Genomic DNA, 21714 nt, shown 5'->3' on the forward strand with positions numbered 1-21714 from the left:
GGTTTGCAATACTGACTACAACAATGAACTCCTGTTTTCTGAAATATTAAGTGATTGTATATATTTATCCAATTTTACCTATAGCAGTGTTGCCCAATAGAAATTGCTGACTAGCCACAGGTGTGTCGATGCTGACAGTTTTAGCCACATGCACAAAAAGTAGAAAACACTTACATACACACACAATACAAATAAGTGTATGTCACATGTATATTTACTTATAACAGACATCTACCCCCATTCAGTAACTAAGGAAGTAAAGTACTCCTATTTTTTTTTAAATCAGCAATAGTGGGCTTTTTATGAAATATTACTTGTTGAAGCCTTCAACATTAAATAAAACAGCATGCATACAATATGTGACTGAGAATTGAGATCACATGCCCAATGACTTTTTTTATTTTTTCTAACCAGAAGTTCAATTATCCACATCTAGATTCCCAATTAGCCACATGCCTGGTGGTTAACATATTGGACAACAGGTGTATCATTGAACCTCAAAATAAATTCTGCCATTATTTGAAAGGAACATTTTACCCATTTTGATATGTAAAAAGCCCACTCTGAAAGGATCTCAAAGAAGAAGCCTCAACATCTCTGTCTTCCTAACAATTACGACTAGAGTATTCACAGAAAAGCTAGGCGTGATGAGGATTTGGAGCAATTTTGGATTCTAATTGGGTTAATTGTCATCATGGCATTTATCAGGTCATTTAGGATATAAAGCAAGTTCTATTCTGCAGAAATGGTTAAGAAATGGTTTTGGAAATTCTGTCGCACCAAACAGTTCAGACACAAGACAACATGGCCACAAACAAACTGGGCTGGATTTACAAATGAGACTGGACAATTAAAGAAATAGTAAAATCTTGCTTCCATGTCCATAAATGAGAAACCAGTCCAAATAAATAATTCCAAATCCACAATATAAAGTAGCCCTACATGTGCGGGACATACAACTTTGGAGTGTAAAGTGATGATAAAAATTAAAGACCATGAACCTCATGTATTATTAGATTCATGTATGGCATATACACTCCCTTCCCTATAACCAGCATTTTAAATGCCTGTACTGTACAGCTGACAACTACAAGCATTATTGCTACTTAAAATAATGTAGAATATAGATTGTGGTGAACCTGTGGAATTCTCTGCAACAGAGGGCGGTGGAGGCCAGTTCATTAAATATATTCAAGAAAGAGTTGGATATATTTCTTAAGGCTAAAGGGATCAAGGGATATGGGGAGAAGGCAGGGACAGGGTACTGAATTTGGATGATCAGCCATGATCTCACTGAATGGCGGAGCAGGCTCGAAGGGCCGAATGGCCTACTCCTGCTCCTATCTTCTATGTTTCTAATCCAAGAAACAACTAGAAATAATTTTTTATATAAATTACAGCTCTTTTGCATTTTGCTCCATATATATTGTCTCCTGCACAACATATGTTGCTTAGGAAAATAAAAGTAATGCCCTTTCAATATGTGTGTCGCAACTAAATCAGAGGTGAAGGTGAATTTGCAATTCTTGGGAAGTATTACTCACACTGATTGAAGTGCCATCTAGTGGTAAATAAATCCATGATGAAACACAAACTGCAAATGCTGGAAATACACAGCAAATCCATCAACATCTTAAGAGAGAAAGGCAGGTTAAAGTTTCAGGTGTAGTCCCTTCAACAGAACATAGCTTGAACATCACCAGTATCTTCTTCACCCTGCCCACAATCTCCCTACCTACGGCCTCCAACATCTTTCTTGCTACATGTCCCCCCACTCCTGGGGCCCAATCTCAGCCTCATTACAAGTCCAGGCCTATAGCCTCTATAAACTTACAATTTTTTTTCATGTACAGTTCACGCTCTACTAATTTACTCTTCCTCACCACCATTTGATATTGCTCCTCTAATCAAACAAAATTACTTCTCGCTCACCCTCTCCAACTGAACAAATGCAAACAAAAACACACATATGCAAGAGGGAAGAACAGCTAATAGAAACCTAAAAATTGAAGACAAAATAGCAGCCCCCAATAAAAGCACAAAAAATAGCCAGCAACAAATGGAGACACTGAAATGCCAAATAAGGTGTGCGAAAGAGAGAGGCAGACACAGTGAGAGGGACAGTGAAATTGCAAAATGGGGAGAAAGGCAGGGAGAATGAGGAAAGAGTAAAACATAGAATTAGAGAGGATGATAAGCAGGAGGCAGTTACAGCAAGAGATAATTGAGAATTTTTTGTCCATGAGCAACATCACAGAGAATCAACTACTACAAGGAAGCAGAGTGGCACTGCACTATGAAGTGGTAAGACATAGATTCACACATGTGATGCCTCACATAATGAGTTTCCACTTTGAAGCATCAGTGGAAAGTCGTGGAGACCAGGTGCTTTGTGCAGGACTCTATGTGCACGATAAAGGAAAATTATGTGATAGAGAACAGCAACATAAAATAAATAATCCAAACAAAACTCACTTGTATACATAAAAGCAGCATTCACTTACTGTTTCTCTTTACTTCAAGATTTCTCTGCACCCGCTACTTTAGTTCTTCAGTCTTTTCCCAGTTTTTGTTTCCACTATTGGTATCCTCTCACTTTTCCTCCAAACTGCTGCTCTTCAAGAATCTGCTGTTCATCTTTGTGTCACGTATCAGCATCCATCACTACCTCATGACACACAGCTGCCAGAGTCAGCATCCAATGCTGTGCAGTACAGGCTTCCAGTGTTACATAGGCTGCTAGTTACTCAAGACACCATAAAACACCAGATTTTCTGTGAATCTTAAGGACAGCAGTCACTGCCATTTTGAAAAAAACATTTCCCTCACAAATCCCCTGGAGGTTTAGGGAATCTCATGAGCAAATAGTTTTGGAAAATTAAGTCTAATGATGATGGAGTTGATAAGTCTAATAAGCACTGCCTAGCAACCTCCCTACTCACTCTCAGGAGGAAAAAGGTTGCCCAGTTGTTAATTATTGAGGCCATTAAAGGATTAGGAAGGGACTTGGGTTTGGGACTTAGTGGGCTGGGCAAAGATCACTTTCAATATCCCAGAGTATATAAAGTCAAGCGCCATATTTACAATCAAACAATGTAATACATATAAATGTCTATCTGTAATGTAAGATGGCACAGCAGACTAACAAAGAGCTCCCAACACTTTGTACTATAGAATGACAGGACACAGTCATTTTGAAGAATCTTCACACAATTGGATTTCAATTTTAGCCCTACCAAAAGCCATTAAGCAGAGCCCAGCTTCCTCACAGGTAATTTCACTTCTCTGAAATGAAGAAAGTGATTTGGAAAAAGTGCACCACCTACTGACTGATTAAAGAGCGACAATGGCAGAGGACTGGAAGCAGGTTCTCCAAGTTAAAGTATATCATGCAGCAGAGTGACCCTAAAGCGGCACAGGGGTCATTTTTAGCAAAGTACAGAAAAGAACATGTTATGGATAATGTACATAATACCTACTTATGAGAAAGGCCAAGATCTCACTCGTACTGACAAAATGTCCATCTCTTCACTTAAGAATAAATTACATATTGTTGGTATGTCAGCATCTGTAAAAATAAATGGTTAAAGTTTTGGGCATAGGCCTTGCATTAGAACTGGAAGTGAGACCTTTAATGCAACTAAACAAACCAAAAAAGGGGTGGAAGGGAAGAGAGATAATGGGTTTCAACTGTGAAACAAGAGCTTCAAATAGTTTTGAAAGTTGTTCGATCCCGTCAGGGTCACCTTTTGAATTAACTTTTCTACGGCGTTCAACACTTGTGTGCTGACAATGTTCTTCAAAAAAATGCTTCAGGATGTCAAAATGTAATGTTTAATTGTAGAATGACATTTTAAAGTAAACTGGGAAGTTAAGAACACTTTCTATGCAATTAAGCAAAAAAATTCCTATTCTTTTTCATCTGCTTTATTGTCATAATATCATATAAGCAACCACACATAAAAATGGGTGCAACGTAATTAGCAACATACAAGTTGCTATATTTGTAGATGTCCATTCATGTCAGCAAAAACTTCCACGTCAGCTTTTACAGCATAAAAGCTCAATCATCCCCAAGATACAGAAATGAGAACACATTAGTCTGTTGCTCATGCTCAAAAATATTGCACAGATTTTGTCATAGATCCAATACTGAAAGATCAATCATTCATACTATACCCACATTCACACTATATGCAACTGGAATGTTTGGGGTAGGTTTTGAAGGCAGGAACAGACCAGACACAAGAAATGCCAACACACTTACACAGCAACATATTTTTGAAAATTAAATCTGACAGATCAGAGAATGCATTTCACCTCTGAACATTAAACAAGTAAAAAGGGTATTTATATATGTCACGTCATACATTTAAAGGGCAAGAAGAGAACACATCTGTCCTAGTTTGATGCCAATGGCCAATAAAATTATCCAAATAAAAAAATTAAAAAATAGACAAACCTGGAAATGAATATTGCCAGCATTAGCAGATGAATATTTCATACATTTATATATTCCTTTATCTACTATTTTAGCAGAAGTTTTAACCAATTAGTGTTAACAAGTTAATGGCTGTGTGAAGATAGTAGACGAAGGAATGTTATACAAATGTAATGAGCATTTGTTTGCTAATACCGGCAACAGCAACTTCAAGCTTATAGATTGATTAGTAAGGCATGTAAAATGAAAAAGGAGTAAAGGTAGAAAACAATTATGATTGGAATAGATTAATGTTAAATTAATAATCCACAGTTTTATTTCAATCAGCTAGGTACCAAACCTATAATAATCACAGAGAACACCAAGTATGAATTCGCAAGCACTACTTGCCCTGTACAATTACACATCATAAAGCTGAAGACAAACACTGTATAGCACATGCAGTAAATGCTACGTTTGTTGAGTTTTTGAAAGAAAACCTGAGCTAAAATTAATCACTGCACTATTTAACTTTACGTTTTTCTCCATGATACCCTGCAGATTTCTAATGAGTATTTATGTACACAAAAAAAAACAAATCTGTGGTGAATTAATGGAAAAACTATATCCCTTAAATAGAAAAATGTATGTGTCAATGCATTGTGTAAAAATGGTACAGTTGAACTCAAACTACATACTGTAAAGGGACAATGTTCTGGTTACAATACTGACTTGTTCATCATGAAGACTTCTTTTGTTGGTGAAATATGCACGTAGCCAGTCTCTAGAAAGAAAAATAGATTTCTGAAACATTGATTCTTTATAGACAGGAATACAAATCGGTTTACGACAGCAACGAAGCAAAGTAAAGCAAAGTGAATTGCAGGTCCTTTTAATTTGAGGCACTTTCCCAAGCTACCAATTTTGGTTGTCCCATCCATCATCCACAGTTCCTTTGCTTTCTTTTTTCGGTGACTTTTTATTCTTGCTTTCCCCGCCTGCAGCCCAGTTCTCGTCCCAGTTATCCCAGGCATCGCTATGGTTGGTTTGCTTTCTCGTGTTGTCCTCTGTGCCCCAGACATCATCGTTCTTTTCACCTGAGCCCCAAACACCTGTACTTGGGGGCACCTCCATTTTAGAATTCTCAGCCAGACCAAAATTTTCCCAGAAGCCATCTTCAAATCCACTGTTCTGGTAGCTTTCTCCAACTGGGTGTCTGTAGTATAGAGAATATACCAGGTATTTGAAAAATGAACTGCAATGTAAGAATTTGTAATACAAGCTGCACCTTATAATGGAAGATTTCCAATGCATTCATGATACAATGTAAGTGTGCACTAAAATTGTATTTTTATTACATTATAGAATGCTACACACAAACATCCTGTTAGAGAGTGGTAAGTTCTGCAACAATTCAACCAATTAACCTAATTCAGAGTCAAGTGTATTACATTGGTCCCATAACCTTGCCTCAGACACGGAAGAGGATGGTTTTAGGATTGATTACAAAAAACATGAGATAATCGGAGTCAATTGATACGAAGTGCCAATATAGAAGTACAAACCATAACACCTTTTTCTCATGACACTGACATGGCAAACTCCTTGCATGTTTTTTTCAAAATGATCCTCAACTGGGAGCACACAAAAAAAGCTAATTTATTAACATTGACTTTGAATGCACACAACTTCACAGTAGCATACCTAAATTTTATGCATGAAGAATATTGTAAAGGTCAGAATCTGTAAGAGTTCCACTGATTTTTTTAAAGCAGGAGGGAGGAGGAAGCACTGCAATGTTGGGAATGCCTTAGAATAGTTTAGTAGTTATTATCTGGAACATGGGAATAACCATCCAGAGAATGACAGAAAACATAACTCTGCTACATACAAACTTTTCATTTTTTTGATATACAGGAAACTTTGTGCTATCCGGCACCCATGGGACCGAGCTACTGCCGTTTTTTTAAACGCTCCGGATAGACCAGCGTCAATGTTATCAGATAGGAGCTTTTCATCGCAGTATCTGACCACAAACACTGTTGCTCAGCAACAGCTTGTAAACACTCGGCCTGTGGCTTGGAAGCGTCTCTGAAGCTGTTGCTAAGATACAGAGACGCTTTCTAGAGCCTGCAGTGTCCGACCACAAACACTGTTGCTCAGCAACAGCTTGTAAACACTCGGCCCAGTAGCTTGGAAGCGTCTCTGAAGCTGTTGCTAAGCGACAAAGACGCTTTCCAGAGCCTGCCTGTGAAAAGCAGAAAAAAAACCTAACCAAAACGGCTGCTGATTTCTGCCGTTAGATCAAAGTTGCTGGACATTCAATTTCCGGATAGCACAAAGTTTCCTGTATAGTGATTCATTAAAGCACTGAGTTATAGAAATGTGATAGTGTATTTAGGTTTGGTGCCTTACCTTTCTGAGGCAGCTGTTTCACATTCTTTATTGGTAAAGAAAGAACTGACATCTTGCCACCCTTTCATGCTCACTCCCTGTACCTATGAATATTAACAAAAAGACTGAATAAACCTTTCACAGTAGCAGAAATCCAAGTCTATTACAATAATATACATACATCAGAAAAATTACACTATTAGTAATTAGTTTAACACTTAAGCCTAGAAAATACTGTTGCCAACATTAACAAATAAACCCTCAACATGATCACTTGATACTCCATGTAAACCAATAGGATTCAGGCTTAAACCTGTTCATTCTAAATGAGGTAACCCCTCTCCTGAAACAACAGATGGGGAAGGTCATACAACATTCCAATGCGTTGAGAATTTGTTTACTAATATTTAGGCTTTGTTGTTTAAATCTCAGTACACTTTTGATTAAATATTACATTTAAAATTCCATTACCACATGTATTTTAAGGATAGCTCCAACTTTAATTATTGGTTATATGAGAGAGAGAGAATGAATCAAAAATGTATTGGTTCCCTCTACAATTTTGATTGACAAATCAATTCTCAACATAGACACTCACCACATCATCAATTAACAATGATAGCAAAAAAAGGGAAAAAACAAATTAGCACGGAATCAAAAAAGGTTTGTGTGGCCACAATAAGCCAGTCTCCATATTTGGCAACTATGCACCCAAGGCGGCATTTACATGACAACTCTGATGTAAACTGCAACGTGAAGTGGTTTTGCTTAGCACTTATGCTAAAGTTGCAGTGCCAATCCAGAGTCAGGAGGGAGTCTCAATCCACTTCACTCTGGAGTTAGGCTGGGCCCCCACTCTACATTTGCACAACAGGTTCATATACACACTACAACTGTGGTATAAATGCAACCTAACAAGTTTCATATGAAATCTTTTTAGTTACTATTCAGTTAGTAAGCTACTAAGCCCAACTAATAGCAGTGATTTCTGGAACTTGGGGAATTTATTGCCCTACTACACAATTTACTTTTATACTGCTTCGGTAAGGCATTCAACCAATTTCAAGAAAATGACCTTTAATTTAAGTTTACTGCTGAGCTTCTAGCAGCAGTTGCACAGAATATGAAGGCTGACTTTGAGACATGACCAGTTGTATTCTTCTGCATACCTTGTTAGCCATCTGTGACATACCACTGGAAACATCATCTAAAATTTTTCCATCTTTCACCTGTATATGTAAAAATGCCTTCAATTAATTAAGAAAAAAAGTCCCATTTGCAAAGCTGTATTCATCAGTTTACTGAACCAATGATTGAAATACCTTATCAATGTAAAAATAGGCAGAAATAAAAGACTTGGTAAAAAAAAAAAAAAATTTTATATGGAAAGAGGTTACATTTACAGTCCTTCTCTGTAACATGGTAAACTTCTTTTGTTTATAAGCAGGAATACAACAACGCATTTATATAGCGTTTTTTACAAAGATAAATGTTCCACGGCAGTTCAGAGGCATAACCAGAAATAAATGGACACTGAGCCAAAGGAGGAGATATTAGGAGGCGTGACAAAAGCTTGATCATAGAGATGGGTTCTAAGGAGTAGAGGGAGGTGAAAAGGCAGAGAATGTTAGGTAGGGAATTCCAGAGCATGGGGCCTAGGTGGCTGAGGGAATGGCCGCTAATGGTGGAGTGATGACAAAAGGCCAGAGGCAGACGACATAAATCTGCCATTAGAGGATATGTATATCAGTTTTTAAATACATCTTTAATAGTCAAAGATTTAAAACTTTCAAAGAAGTGCGACATGTACGAATGTGGACATGGTGGTGGCGGAGGTCAGGAAGGATCAGGCTCTGTTCAGCTTCCACAGTTGAATAGTCTGTTGACACTAACTGTCTCAATTGAGACATAAAGAATGATCACTTGGGCAAGATACTAGAAAGCCATGATTAGCTGTGGAACAGTATCCCAGCATAAGTCAGTGCCGTCAGGCAAAAAAATGCAGAAAATTAAAAAATAAAACAGATAGAAAGAGGGCAACTTTCAATAACAACACTCTTTCTTCCCTTTTGAAGGAAAACACACTAAAATATTGAAGTGATATAATCTGCTACACAAAACACAAAAAGGGCAAAATTGTGAACAACTTGTTAGGAAACTGTTAGCTATATCAGATGTTGCAAATAGTGCTAGTGTCAGACTGAAAACACCAGAGACTTCCCCCCCACTCCATTTATATAATGCTACCTCTGGAGGCAGCCTTCAGCTGGGATACACATCTCCAGAAGAGGAGCACCACCTCTGAATGTGGTTTTGTTTCCTGCCTCCAGGGGCAACACTCCACTGATAGCAAAGGTGACTGGCCACCAAGGATGCTGCATGCTGTTGGGCCACAGATTTTTTTCTAGCTGCTGGAAAACTAAGCTATTGGGTTAACTGTATAGGCCAGCAATGTGATTTTCATGCTGCCAGGCTACACACTGGGACAATTTTGGCAGACAGGTGATACTAGGTGATACCGTGGGACTGGAAGCAATTTACAATAGCACTTGATAAGGTACCACATAAAAGACTTACGGCAAAGATAATGGCACGTGGAATTAAGGGGAATGTAGCCACATGAAGAGAGATATTCTTGGAGGGCAGATAGAAAAGAATAATGGTAAAAGGAAGTTCTTTGGAATGGAAAGGTATGCTGAATGGTGTTCTACAGGGATCAGTGTTGAGGCTGCGGTTATATTTACTATATAAATAAATGATCAGGATTTAAGAATTGAAGGAACATTGAAAATTGTTCATACCGAATGTGTCTGGAGAGGATGGCAAATTGTGAAAAAGATTATCGAAGACTGCAAGAGTGCATAGATAGGCTAGCAGAGTGAGCAGATAAGTGGCAGATGCAGTTCAGTGTAGAAAAATCGAAATTAATACATTTTGGAAGAACAGTGAAAAGAAATACACTTTAAATGGGAAGATTTTAAATGTAGAGGAGCAGAGAAAGCTTCATGTACAGATACACAGATTATTCCAGGTGGAAATGCAAATAAGTAAGTCAATAAAACTATATTTTTTTGTATCTAGAGGCATAGAATACAAAAGCAAGGAAGTAATGTTGAACTTGAAGAAGACTTTAGTGTGTGCAGCTTTTGACACCCCATTATAGGCAGGATATAAAAGTAATGGAAAATACGCAGCATAGATCCACCAGGATGTTACAAAAGATGAGTGTTTACTTTTATTAAGAGACTTGAGAAGTTAGGATTATTTTTTAACTAAAGCTGAGAAAGTTAAGGGATGATCCAATGGGAGTCTTCAAGATTGTATGGGGTTATAAGGCAAATAGTGATAGGTTATTTCTACTGGTTGGCCAGGCAGCAACAAGGGAGCACAATACATTGAAGGGGAGGTTAGTAAAATGTCTTTGCACAAAGGGTGGCTAGAAATGGTATTCTCTGCCACTTACTATTTCTGAAGCAGGCTCCAAAAATTCCTTTAAAAAGGGGAATTAGACAGCTGTTTAAAAACAATATTAAACTGTATGGGACCAAGCAAAAAAGAGTGGGATTAGCCTAGGTGGCTCACTTAGAGAAAAGCACCAACAAATGGGCCAAATGGCCTGTGTCTCTGCTGTACATTCTAATATAAATGGAATAGTAAATGACAAAGTGTATATTAGTGCAATCTGCCAAGGGAATAAGATGACAGGATATACAATTAAGAGACAGTAAAATCATACAAATTCATCTGGAAGAGTTGAATAGGTACTTTAATTTTTGAAGATACTCCAAAATCTAATACTTCAACCATAAAATGAAATGGGAAATAGCATTTTTTATAGCTAATAAATTATAAAATGTACAGATTAACAATTTGCACCATATCAATGCAGACAATGGGCCAGATTTTGCTATCAAAATATCACCATTATTTATGGGTAAATGGTACAGCCACTTCAGGTAAAGGGCAGATGTGTGGTTAAATGCAAATATCCAAAAGTTGCTTTCCGAGTTGCCGTTAGCTTCGCGGCATTTTACTATCTCCTCACTGAAGTTGCTGTGTTTGCACAGTAGATACGAACTAAACCCGCCCCAGATATTTAGGGCTAGTAATTACAAGCATAAGTACACTTTTAGGTGTTAATTACTGCCAATCAACCTCTCTGGCACTGAAAATTAGCTATTATAAAAGTGTGGAGTCTCATTCCTTCAGGTTGTGAATCGTTTTAGATTTATAAAATGTAAAATTATTTTTTAATTCTTACTTTTCCTTTCTGCCTCTTTTTCTCACTCTCTTAATCCAATCTTTCTTTCCCTCAGTTTCTCTTTCTGTACCTGATTTGACGTTAAATTCACCACCTTTAATTCACCCTCTTTCTCAGTCGTTCCGCTGATCATTTCCCAATCTTTAAATTTGATTGGTTAAGTAGATACCCTGTTGGTTGCCCTGTTCACTCAGGTCCCAGATACCCTGTTTCCCTTGCTGTGCTGTTATCAACTCGTACTTTCAGCAACTTAGTAGGCAAAAATCTTGTGAGCTAAAGGGTGCAGGGGCAAGTCCAAGATGCCCTGCTACAGCAAAATCTGGCCCAATGGATTATTTATTACATGATTCTATGATACATTGGCTTGCATTATTATCGAGTATATTACAAATGCTTTCTAAAATTATGACACTGTATAATCATGATTTCAAGTAATTAGTGTTTTGATCATCAGTTTGAGCTCCTTAAGCAGGACTATGTTACCTTGTCCTGAGCAGGTTTGATCACATTCTCACTAATTGTATGACCTAACTCTGTAGCCTATTTAAAAGCAAGAAAAGAGTTTATCAGTACTGAATAGTGTACATCTTGGATTATGTCAAATGTGCAGGAAACAAATAGCTCAAGAATATAATTGCCTCAGCTTCAGCATGAGCCACGAGCACGTTGCCACAATACACGCAGACAGGACACAAAGGCAATGTCAATACAACAGGCTCGCAGGACACACAGCGCAGAGCTTCAGCCAGGCATCTATTTTGCTACATTGTGAATTCTACCCAATGCATGAAAGGCAAGCAGGGCACACAGCAGTTTTTTATTCACAGCCAGGCATACAGTCTAACTTTTTATTTCAGCAGAGTATGAATTCTAAAGGTCTCTCCCAAGTAACACTATAAAAGGTCTATGTTCCATTGTAAAAGTTTTTAAAAATCTTAAGAGGTTCATAAGACATTTATTCCCTAACCTCAAAGTTTCATTTTCAGTACAGTAATACCTTAGTATAATGGGGTAAATTCAACTTCGATGGGGATGCAAAACAGGTGGTAGCAGGTTGGCTGCCTGTTATATGCACTGCCGAAAAAAAAATCGGGCGGAGCGAGATGGCCGATCCACTGCTGTCTATTTTGCACCCCTGCCGAATTAGAATTTTACCCCAAGGGCTCAAAATAAAATTTTACTGGATAATCTGCAACCACATTTAGCAAAAATTGTTGACCAGTTAGCTAAACTTCCACTGTTGAAGAGAATTTCTGTACTAGTACGTAATCACATTTGTAAGCCATTAACTTTTGCAATTACTCAGACACTATGACCTTTGAAGCTTTCTATCTAAATCAGTAATAAAACTGTAATAGAGCTATAAAAGGTCTTCCACAAAGGTAGGGAAGATTGTTTGTGTCAGAAAAAGCTAATATACTTTTGTTACATAAATATTGCTCAGTTTTTAATTTTAAAAAGGATTTATTGGTGGGCAGTTAGAAGTGTCTAAACAAGCAGAAAGTTATCGCTCAATAATTCTCACTTTAAACAGACAGGATTACTAACAATCATAAGTGATATTCAGAGACCCTGCTGGTAGTACACGTGTATGGTCACGGTGAGAAAAGGATTTGATGACTGACCAGGTCAAATAGCATGCCAAAACTCAGTGTCCTGACCGACACAAAGAATGGTTACTTGGACTGTTACCCAGAACTCTACCCAAGCGTCAGTCACTGCCTTCAGGAGAGAAAGTGGCAAGGAAGAAAAATAAATAAAACAATACCTGAATTTGGTCCAACACCTTTTCTTATTTCTGTCAACTTTCACATATATTGGATGCAACTATTACTTAATAAAATGAAGCTGGAATACAATATAGGAAACCGAGGGAGGGAAGTGAGAAAAGTAGTGGGGACCTTTATACTGTGACAGATGCCATTACACTGCTAATACTAGTGGTCATCTTCTGTAAGTCGCCAGACTGCAAAACGGAAGTTATGGACCACTGCTCAGCAATAAAAGGTTCCTACCATATCCTCAAACACCTGGTAAACATGCATTAATTGCACAGACTAACTTCTGGTTCAAAATAAGTTCCTGAAAAATGACTAATTACATGAGAATTATGAAATCAAGTTGACCAAATGAAGGGAGGATATTAATGCCACACCATTAATGAATACAGTTGCTGATGAAGAATTTGACATGCACAGAAAGTAGGCACGTTACCGGCTCTGGCTGCTGCTTGTAGCCCCAGACCTTTATCCAGCAAGAAAGCAGCAAGGACAGAACAAGCACTTTTTAGCAATTCATCATTTCCCCCCTCAACAAGACCATTTACTTCACATTATTGATGGCAAATGCGCCACTAAATGCAGAACTATTGACAGTTAGAGAACATGGTAAGCTTTTTTCCAAAAGAAAACAATAATTGAAAGCTTTTTAAAAAACATTCAGTGCTGTAACATGGATCATGATCACACTTGAGATGCTGTTTAATTTGAAGCAGAAATCTAGATTCCATCATTTGTTCTGGTAGAGCCCTTTAACTTTGGTACTAAACCATCTTAGCCACACCTGGAAATTCCTAACATACAGAATATGGAGCAACACAGAATAAAAGAACAGTACCTTTTGCGTTGCCTGACTTCCAAGTTTCGCTGCCTGTTTGAAGAAAAAAATGATTAATTTCACCCACATATGTTCATTCTTCTCAAGACTGAATTAGTCTTGCTTCAACATTAGTCCTGTCTTAATAAGCAAACTTGTCACGATGGAGAAAAATGGCAATGGAAAAAAACCTGCTTAATTGAATACAAAACAAAGAATGTTTTTATACCTGACACTTCGAATTTTTACACCTTTGTTTGCTAAAACATAGATATATATCCACCTGTGTATTTTAAAAATAAGTGCTTAGGCCTTTGAATCTCTCCTGAAGATCAACTACTAAATTAACAGGGAAGGTACAGCAAACTCAAATGTTCACAAAAATGCTATGTCACTACATTTATCCATTTGGAAGTCTGTTTCTGTATCTTAATAAAATCAGAAACTGAGAGTGTGCTACTTACGCCTTCTTTTGCTGCTGATGCAAACTTGGTGGCCCCAACAGTAAAACTGCTCCAGCCCTGAAAAACATTGAATATATCTTAATGAACTGACTCAATGTCATTCATCATTGCTCATTTATAGTAAGTAATAATTCGTTTTCCATTTCTGTAATATAGGTTTATAATTCCAAGTGCAATACTAGACAATATTTCAGAAATTGTCAGTCATGTGAAGCTTTCAACAACTCAGATATTCAATCATGCCGAGTATAATTCTCCTCCCTCCCCATATGCTCCAAACAAGCAGTCCACAGGTCAATTAGGAAGGTGTTCTATATTTGCATGACAGTTCAAAGTTTTGAGCATTGAGCTCCCATTAAAGATTTAAATGTTATATACATATATGTACATGAGTAGAAATCCAAGTTACTGTTTGGAGTTTTTTTTATGCTTCAAAACAAGGTAGCCAAAAGTGAGAACTTTATATTATTGAAGATGGTTATGACCAGCATAGCCCAGGACTTCATCTCGGGATATTGTATACATAATAGGAGATCTCCCTACATCAGCTTTGACTCAGCGGTAGTAAATTCACAAGTCAGAAGGTTGTTGGTTTAAGCCCGTTTTCAAGACTTGAGCATAAAATCCAGGCTGACACTTCAGTGCAATACTGAGAGAGTGCTGCATTGTCAGAGATGCTGGGGGAGAAATTGAGTATAGCCCCATTTGGGGCGCCAGCCTCACCAGGGCGCTAAAAGTGGCGCCCCGGAAACATTCGCGCCCCCGCACCGGAAATTGAGTTGTTGCGCCCCAAAGGGAAGCACGGCGCTCCTGGAGGCGCCCCGCATCCCTCTTGGGGCGCTGCGAGTGAGTATCGTGGCGCACACGCTGTGGCACGTCGCGCTGCGGTATTGCAGGCCTTCCTCCCCTTCTTAAAGGGGAGGGGCCTTGTGTAGCGCGATCTGGGGCCCAGCTGGGCCCCCGAGGATCGGGACTGCAGGCAAAAGAGCCCGGCACCGAGGAGAAGTGCCGGGCTATTGGAGCGCAGCCGGCACTCCGCGGGGGGTGGGGGGGGGGGGGGGGAAATTCAAGGAGGCCGGGGACGGGAACGCAGGCAGGTGCTGGCAGGCAGCCAACAACAAAAATGGCCGCCCCGCACCTCGCCTTTAATTTGCGCCTCACCGGCCGCAGGTAGGCCCCCCGGAACCGGTCAGACATAGCGTCCGGCAGTAAATCAGGGGGCGCTGCCAAATATCGCGGCCAGGGTGTCAGCGGGGCGCTGCGCACACCGATGACGTCATTGGCAGCGGCGCAACGCTAACGTCCCGCGGAATTTAGCGGGAGGCGTGGGCAGTGCCGTGCCCGGACGCCAGTTGGCTTGCGACCCACTTAGCGCCCTCTTAAGGCGCTAACGGGTGGCGCAACCTACTGAATTTCTCCCCCGCTATCTTTTGGATGAGACATTAAATTGAGGCCCCATCTGCCAGCTCAGGTATATATAATAGATTTCATGATACTACAAGAATAGCAAAGGAGCTCTCCCAGTGTTTATCGCTCAACCAACGCCATTAAAAACAGATTAACTGGTCATTCATCTCCTTGCTTTTTGTGGGACCTTGCTGTGCACAAATTGGCTGCTGCATTTGCCTACAAAACAATGATGACTATAATTCATTTGCTGTAAAGCATTTTGGGATATCCTGAGTAAGTGAAAGGCACTATATACATGTAAGTTCAATCTTTCTTTCCCATGACATTGCTTACTACTGTACCAATAAGAACCATATTATTATACCATATAAAGCAGAATGTATTATTCTGCTATCATGAAGCTATATCGCTTTAAGGCAAGAAAATTTAACTGCTGTAAGGAAGCACTGGGTAAGGTTGGAATTGAATTGATCAATTGGCCCTCTGCATTCCTATGTTCTTAAAACTATAATACAGGAAACTCTCGATTTACCAGCACCTAAATAACCAGAAATCTCTGTTAACCGGCAAAATTCAGGAGTAGGTTCAGGTAAGTTTTACTTCACATTAGTGGCCATGTAATCGGGGTTCCTGCACTTGTTGCTAAGCAACAGGGAAGCTTGGTCTGTAGCCAGGGTTCTTGCACCTGTTGCTAAGCAACAGGGAAGCCTGGATTTGTTGCTGTGTACGGAGCTCTCGTAACTTTTAACTATACCTCTCTGTAATCCGGACTTTTTGATAAACCGGCACCATGGCGGTCCCGTCGATGCCAGATAAAGAGAGTTTCCTGTAGCTATATAGTATTGCTACAATTTCTAGTGTAGCTAACTTTCAGAAATTGCCAAATTACGTTCATAAACAACAAGAAACATCTGAGTGTCGAATAATGCTACCAACATATCAGTGTTTTCATCTTAATCTATTATTTGTAGAACATTGCAACACTTTATTTGAAAATCAATCAACAGCACAAAAATTTCAAGTCTGAAGGCAGGTTGTTAAAGCCACCATAAAATCAATTTTCTTCAATAAACAGACTTAACTCATTTACACTGAGTACAAAGTTTAGATTACAGATACAAGATTACAGATACAAGGTTATCACACTAAAAGGTAAAGTTTATATGAAAACTGTGTCACTTAGTGGTCATGCATAATTAAAATTAGGTATTAACTAGCAGCCCAAAGAAATCTTCCACTATTCTGAAACAAAACTATAACTGCAACAAAACCAAGATATTTTCATACCGAATAAAGAGAAGTCATGGCATTGTTGAGAAAATCATCTTCCTTTTTCTGAGGAGATACAGTGTTTCCAAATCCAACGTAACGATTATCCTGACTACCATATCCGCCACCACTTTAAATAATGAAAGGACATTAAGCATCACTCCTTCAATTGAAAACAGCACAGCAAGAGGAATAACAAACATCATATACATCTTGACATTAGTGAAATTATGTCATTTTACCTTTGATAAGAGTTATCATCATTCAGCCAGTCCTCAAACATTTTATCAGAGGGTAATCCAGAGGCTTGGTTCGGTCCCGATCTACCACTGAAAATATATATATATATATAATATATATATATAAAAATGCATAAAATACATATAACCTTAATAATGACATACAGATACAACCATGCTGCACATGAAAAATTCTCAATTGATTCTTTAGCTTGAGTCTCAGGAATAGGTTCCTTGCTAAGGTACAGGTTAAATAGATAATATATGATGAGACTATATATATTTTATACCACGGTTGTAGTAGTAAGTGTATTCATGTTTTAATCTATTTATATAATAAAGATTGAGAATGACTGTCTCACTCCATGCATCGCACTTCAAATAAAATTCCAACAAACTAAAACTGAACAATCTTAAAAAATATAATTTGCAAAAAAGCTGTTGTTCCCCCCCGCCCCCCCAATTTTCAATGAACCAGAAGAGGAGTGAAGAAGCTGCCAATTGAGAGAAGCTTCCAACAACAATTAGGCTTTAACTGATCAGGGAGCCGATGTAGACCACATTCCTGCAGGGAACACCCGAGCAGTGGCAGTAAAAAGACAGGCCAGGTTAACAGCTAAACATTGCAATCATCCTCCAGACACCTGGAAGTAGCGCCACAGGAGATTTGTTAGTGTAAATAGAATTTTCAACCAAAAGAGGGCCGCATGCAATTAGTACCCATATGGAACCGGTTATTATAATACCTACTCAGTTTCGAGTTTTCCTATTATAGTAGGGAAGCATCAGCTGTCACAGTAGAAATGTTGTATTTGCAGTATAAAGGAAATAAGTAATACAAAGCTCTCATTCAGAAAGTCCAATCAAAGTTGTGCTGATAGTCTTGACAGATACTCAAATTTAGTTGTCTTTAGTCCACAACAGTTACCTATTCTCAGCTGCTTGCTCAGCTGACCGTATCTTCAGAATCCTTAATTTTTCTTTCATCTGCACTGTGTGCTATACCACTAGTTTTATTGAATTTTTACTGCCCCCAAATATTTCTTTTTGACATTAATATTTGATGGAAAATTGTACTAGAAGTAGTAAATTACAATGGGGATGAATTTGCGGTCGGACGCTTCCCGCAGACGGATGCCTCTGGCGAGTAGAAAATCTACGAACTTACCTGATGGTCCTGGAGGTTCAGACACTTGCACTCCTGAGCCTCTATGTGTAGGCCTGCATAGAGACCCAAGTATCCCAGGGGCGCATGCGGTTCGCAAGCATCCCTGGAAACTGGCCCAACCAATCGAAGAAAGGGGAATCCCCATTCATACTTATGGAGGTTCTGTTTGTACGGAACCTCCATAAGCACGAATGGGGATGACATTAAAAATAAATTCATATTTTTTTCAATTAATTAAAATACAACATTTAAAACATTTATTTTTTTGAAAAATAAATTTACATATTTTAAATGGTCTGAAAATAAACTTACCTTATTGTACATGTGTTTTAATGTTTAAATAAATGAAAACATTTTATTTTTATGTTTTTTAAAACTCTTATGCCTGCATTTACCAGGTGTAAGAATTTCACTGGCATTCGTTGGGCAAATAGCGCAACTCTCTGCCCGCGGAGGCTCTTGTCCTGGGGATGCGTGCGATTTGTCAGGAAGATTCTTGACAGATCGCGAGTTCCAGGTTTTAGCACATGCGCTTCGCATGCCTAAACTTGGAACTTGCATGGCCCCTACGGGCGCGTGCGCACCTCGTCCGCACCTATAGGGGTCGCAAATTATGGCCCAATTTCTTTGTCCCATTCAAGTCTAAACAACAGCTACTGCCTCTTGCATTTGATGGCATAACCCTAGTCTTTCATCTATCAATGTTTTGGCCTCGCTGTCTCCTCTGACCTCAAATGGAACTCCCAAATCTCCTTCCTTGCTAAATCTGCCTCCTCCTTTGTGCCAAACACTTCACCTCTCAACAACTCAATTCTCTATCTTAGTCACCTTTACTCCCTTAAGTCGAAGGGACGTAGATGTGAATGTTTATGGCATACAACTGGCTTAGCCTTTTATTGCCAGATCTGGCTGAGCCACATCATGCACGATCGGGTCCTGCCCTCCTCTGCCAAAACTGCTCAATACTCCAGGATCATCTTGTAATACAAAACTAACCCGTGGCTTCTTTTCTCTACTACCAACTGTCTCCTTAAACCCCTCTTCCCTGCTCCCTCCACTCTCACCTCCTAAATGTGCAAGCAACTCATAGACTTCTGCCTCTGCCACATCCCTCCCAAGATTCTTGCCTGCCCTAGCCCGGAGCTCTCAATTTTCCCCAGTTTCACACCGATCTCCCCCCACGCCCTCTCCAAGCTCATCTTATCCACGAAACCTACCACCTGCTTTCTTGACCCTATTCCCACTAAATTGCTGACCACCCAACTCCCTTTTCTGACCCCCATGCTAACTGATTCCATCCCTCTCCCTGGCCAATGTCTCAAGCTGAACCAGACTGTCCGCAGCGTCGGCATCCTATTGTAACCTAAGCTGAGCTTCTAACCCCATATAAATGCAAGTAGTTGTTGTTGCAGTAAAGCTCAAGTCCATCCAAGATGTGAATAATATTCTCATATCTGAAGAGGCTCATCTACCATCTCTCGAACACTCTTTTATTCTTTTCAACTTTAAACAATGCACCAAACTATGGATCTTGGCCCTTTACCTTGATTTTACAATAAAAAAAACTATGGCCTGTGAGTCTATGATACCCTGGCAATCCAGCCCGTGAAGTCCCAGCAACTCACCACCCAGCAGACTGCTCCATTTTTATTTCCGATTTTTATGCTCTTTTCAATCTGGCAGGCCTGGCATTTTTAAAAAGTCTGTTCTCGTGCTGCTCCCTCATTGGTGGATTTAAAATGCATCCACCAACAATGAAGTAGCACCGAGAACAGAGCTTTCCAAACTACAAAACCTACCAATATCAGACAAGCAAACCGTGCAGCAAAAAATATAAAGTTAAATAGAAATGGAAACGAAGAGACAGCCCTTGGATAAATTAGTCGCTCTGTTGAAACCTGCAAAGACGAAAATATGTTGTAATTAATACATAACCAAAGAGAAGAAAAGGTGCTCTGGGGGAAGCATGCCCAGACAGGAGATAGAATGATACAGCACAGGAGGCCATTCAACCCATCATGCCTGTGCCAGATCTTTGATAGAGCTATCATTAGTCCCTCTCCCCTGCCGTTTTCCCATAGCCCTGTAAATGTTTTTCCTTCAAGTATTTATCCAATTCTCTTTTTAATGTTTCTGCTGAATCTGCTTCCACTACCCTTTTCAGGTAGTGTATTCCAGATCATAACAAATCGCTGTGTAAAATATTGTTTCCTCATGTCGCTTCTGGTTCGTTTGCCATTCATCTTAAATCTGCGTCCTCTGGTTACCGACCTTGTGTCACTGGAAACAGTTTCTCCTTATTTACTCTATCAAAACCATTCATGAGTTTTGAACACCTCTATCAAATCTCTGCTTAACATTCTCTAAGGAGAACAACTCCAGCTTCTCCACATAACTGAAGTCCCTCATCCCTGGTTCCATTCTAGTAAATCTCTTCTGCACCCTTGCTAATGCCTTAACATCCTTCCTAAAGTGTGGTGCCCAGAACTGAACACAATACTCCAGCTAAGGCCTAACCAGTGGTTTATAAAGGTTTAGCATAACTTCCTTGCTTTTGTAATCTATGCCTCTAATAATAAAGCCAAGAGTCCGATATGCTTTTTTAACAGCCTTCTCAAAATGTCCTGCCACCTTCAAAGATTTGTGTACATACATCCCCAGGTCTCTCTGTTCCTGCATCCCCTTTAAAATTGTACCATTTAGTTTATATTGCCGCTCCTCATTTCTTCCTACCAAAATGTATCATTTCACATTATCTGCATTAAATTGCATCTGTCATGTGTCTGCCCATTTCACCAGTCTGTCTATGTCCTCCTGAAGTCTGTTACTATCCTAATCATTGTTTATTACATTTCTGAGTTTCATATTATCTTTGAAATTATGCGCTGTATACCAAAGTCCAGGTCATTAATATATATCAAAATATAGATAAGTGTGACGTGGTACATTTTTGTAGGATGAATAAGGAGGCCACATGCTCCTTGGAAAATAAGTGTCTAAATGGGGTAGAGGAGCAGTGGGATCCGGGGATACAAATACACAAATCACTTAAAGTAGTGATGCATGTTAACAGGGTCATAGAAAAAGGAAACAAAGCACTGGGGTTCATTTCTAGAGGGATCGAATTGAAAAGCAGAGAAATGATAAATTTGTATCGAACCTTGGTTAGATCACACTTGGGAGTTCTGTGAACAGTTCTGGTCTCCATATTATAAAAAGGATATATAGAGGCACTGGAGAAGGTGCAAAAAAGATTTACTAGAATCATATCAGAAATGAGAGGTTATACCTATTTGAAAAGGATGAACAGGCTGAGGCTCTTTTCTCTAGAAAAGAGAAAATTGAGGGGCGACCTGATAGAGGTCTTTATTATGAAAGAGTTTGATCGGGTAGACATAGAGAAGATGTTTCCACTTGAAGGGGAGACCAGAACTAGGGGCCATAAATGTAAGATAGTCACTAATAAATCCAATAGGGAATTCAGGAGAAACTTC

General features: G+C 39.1%; 1 protein-coding gene across 9 annotated transcripts in view; it reads right to left on the minus strand.

The window, feature by feature from the left end:
• Positions 1-3818: 3818 nt before the first annotated feature.
• arfgap1 (ADP-ribosylation factor GTPase activating protein 1) overlaps positions 3819-21714 on the minus strand; it is a 43202-nt gene continuing 25306 nt past the window's right edge. The window contains exons 6-14 of one of the 9 annotated variants that reach the window (XM_086005417.1): positions 17056-17142; positions 16832-16943; positions 14135-14191; positions 13692-13724; positions 13290-13319; positions 11559-11615; positions 7984-8043; positions 6836-6912; positions 3819-5636 (exon numbers count right to left, since the gene is read on the minus strand). In XM_086005417.1, the coding sequence (XP_085861543.1) occupies positions 5336-5636; positions 6836-6912; positions 7984-8043; positions 11559-11615; positions 13290-13319; positions 13692-13724; positions 14135-14191; positions 16832-16943; positions 17056-17142 (814 nt within the window). In that variant the 3' untranslated portion in view covers positions 3819-5335. Of the gene's footprint in view, positions 5637-6835; positions 6919-7983; positions 8044-11558; positions 11616-13289; positions 13320-13691; positions 13725-14134; positions 14192-16831; positions 16944-17055; positions 17143-21714 lie in introns of all 9 variants that reach the window. The other 8 variants (XM_086005415.1, XM_086005421.1, XM_086005419.1 and 5 more) reach the window with 8 other exon arrangements.

The sequence above is a fragment of the Somniosus microcephalus genome, chromosome 13 (assembly GCF_052327205.1).
Source record: "Somniosus microcephalus isolate GS21.2 chromosome 13, FLI_Smic_1.0, whole genome shotgun sequence".
In the NCBI taxonomy this organism is placed as follows: domain Eukaryota; kingdom Metazoa; phylum Chordata; class Chondrichthyes; order Squaliformes; family Somniosidae; genus Somniosus; species Somniosus microcephalus.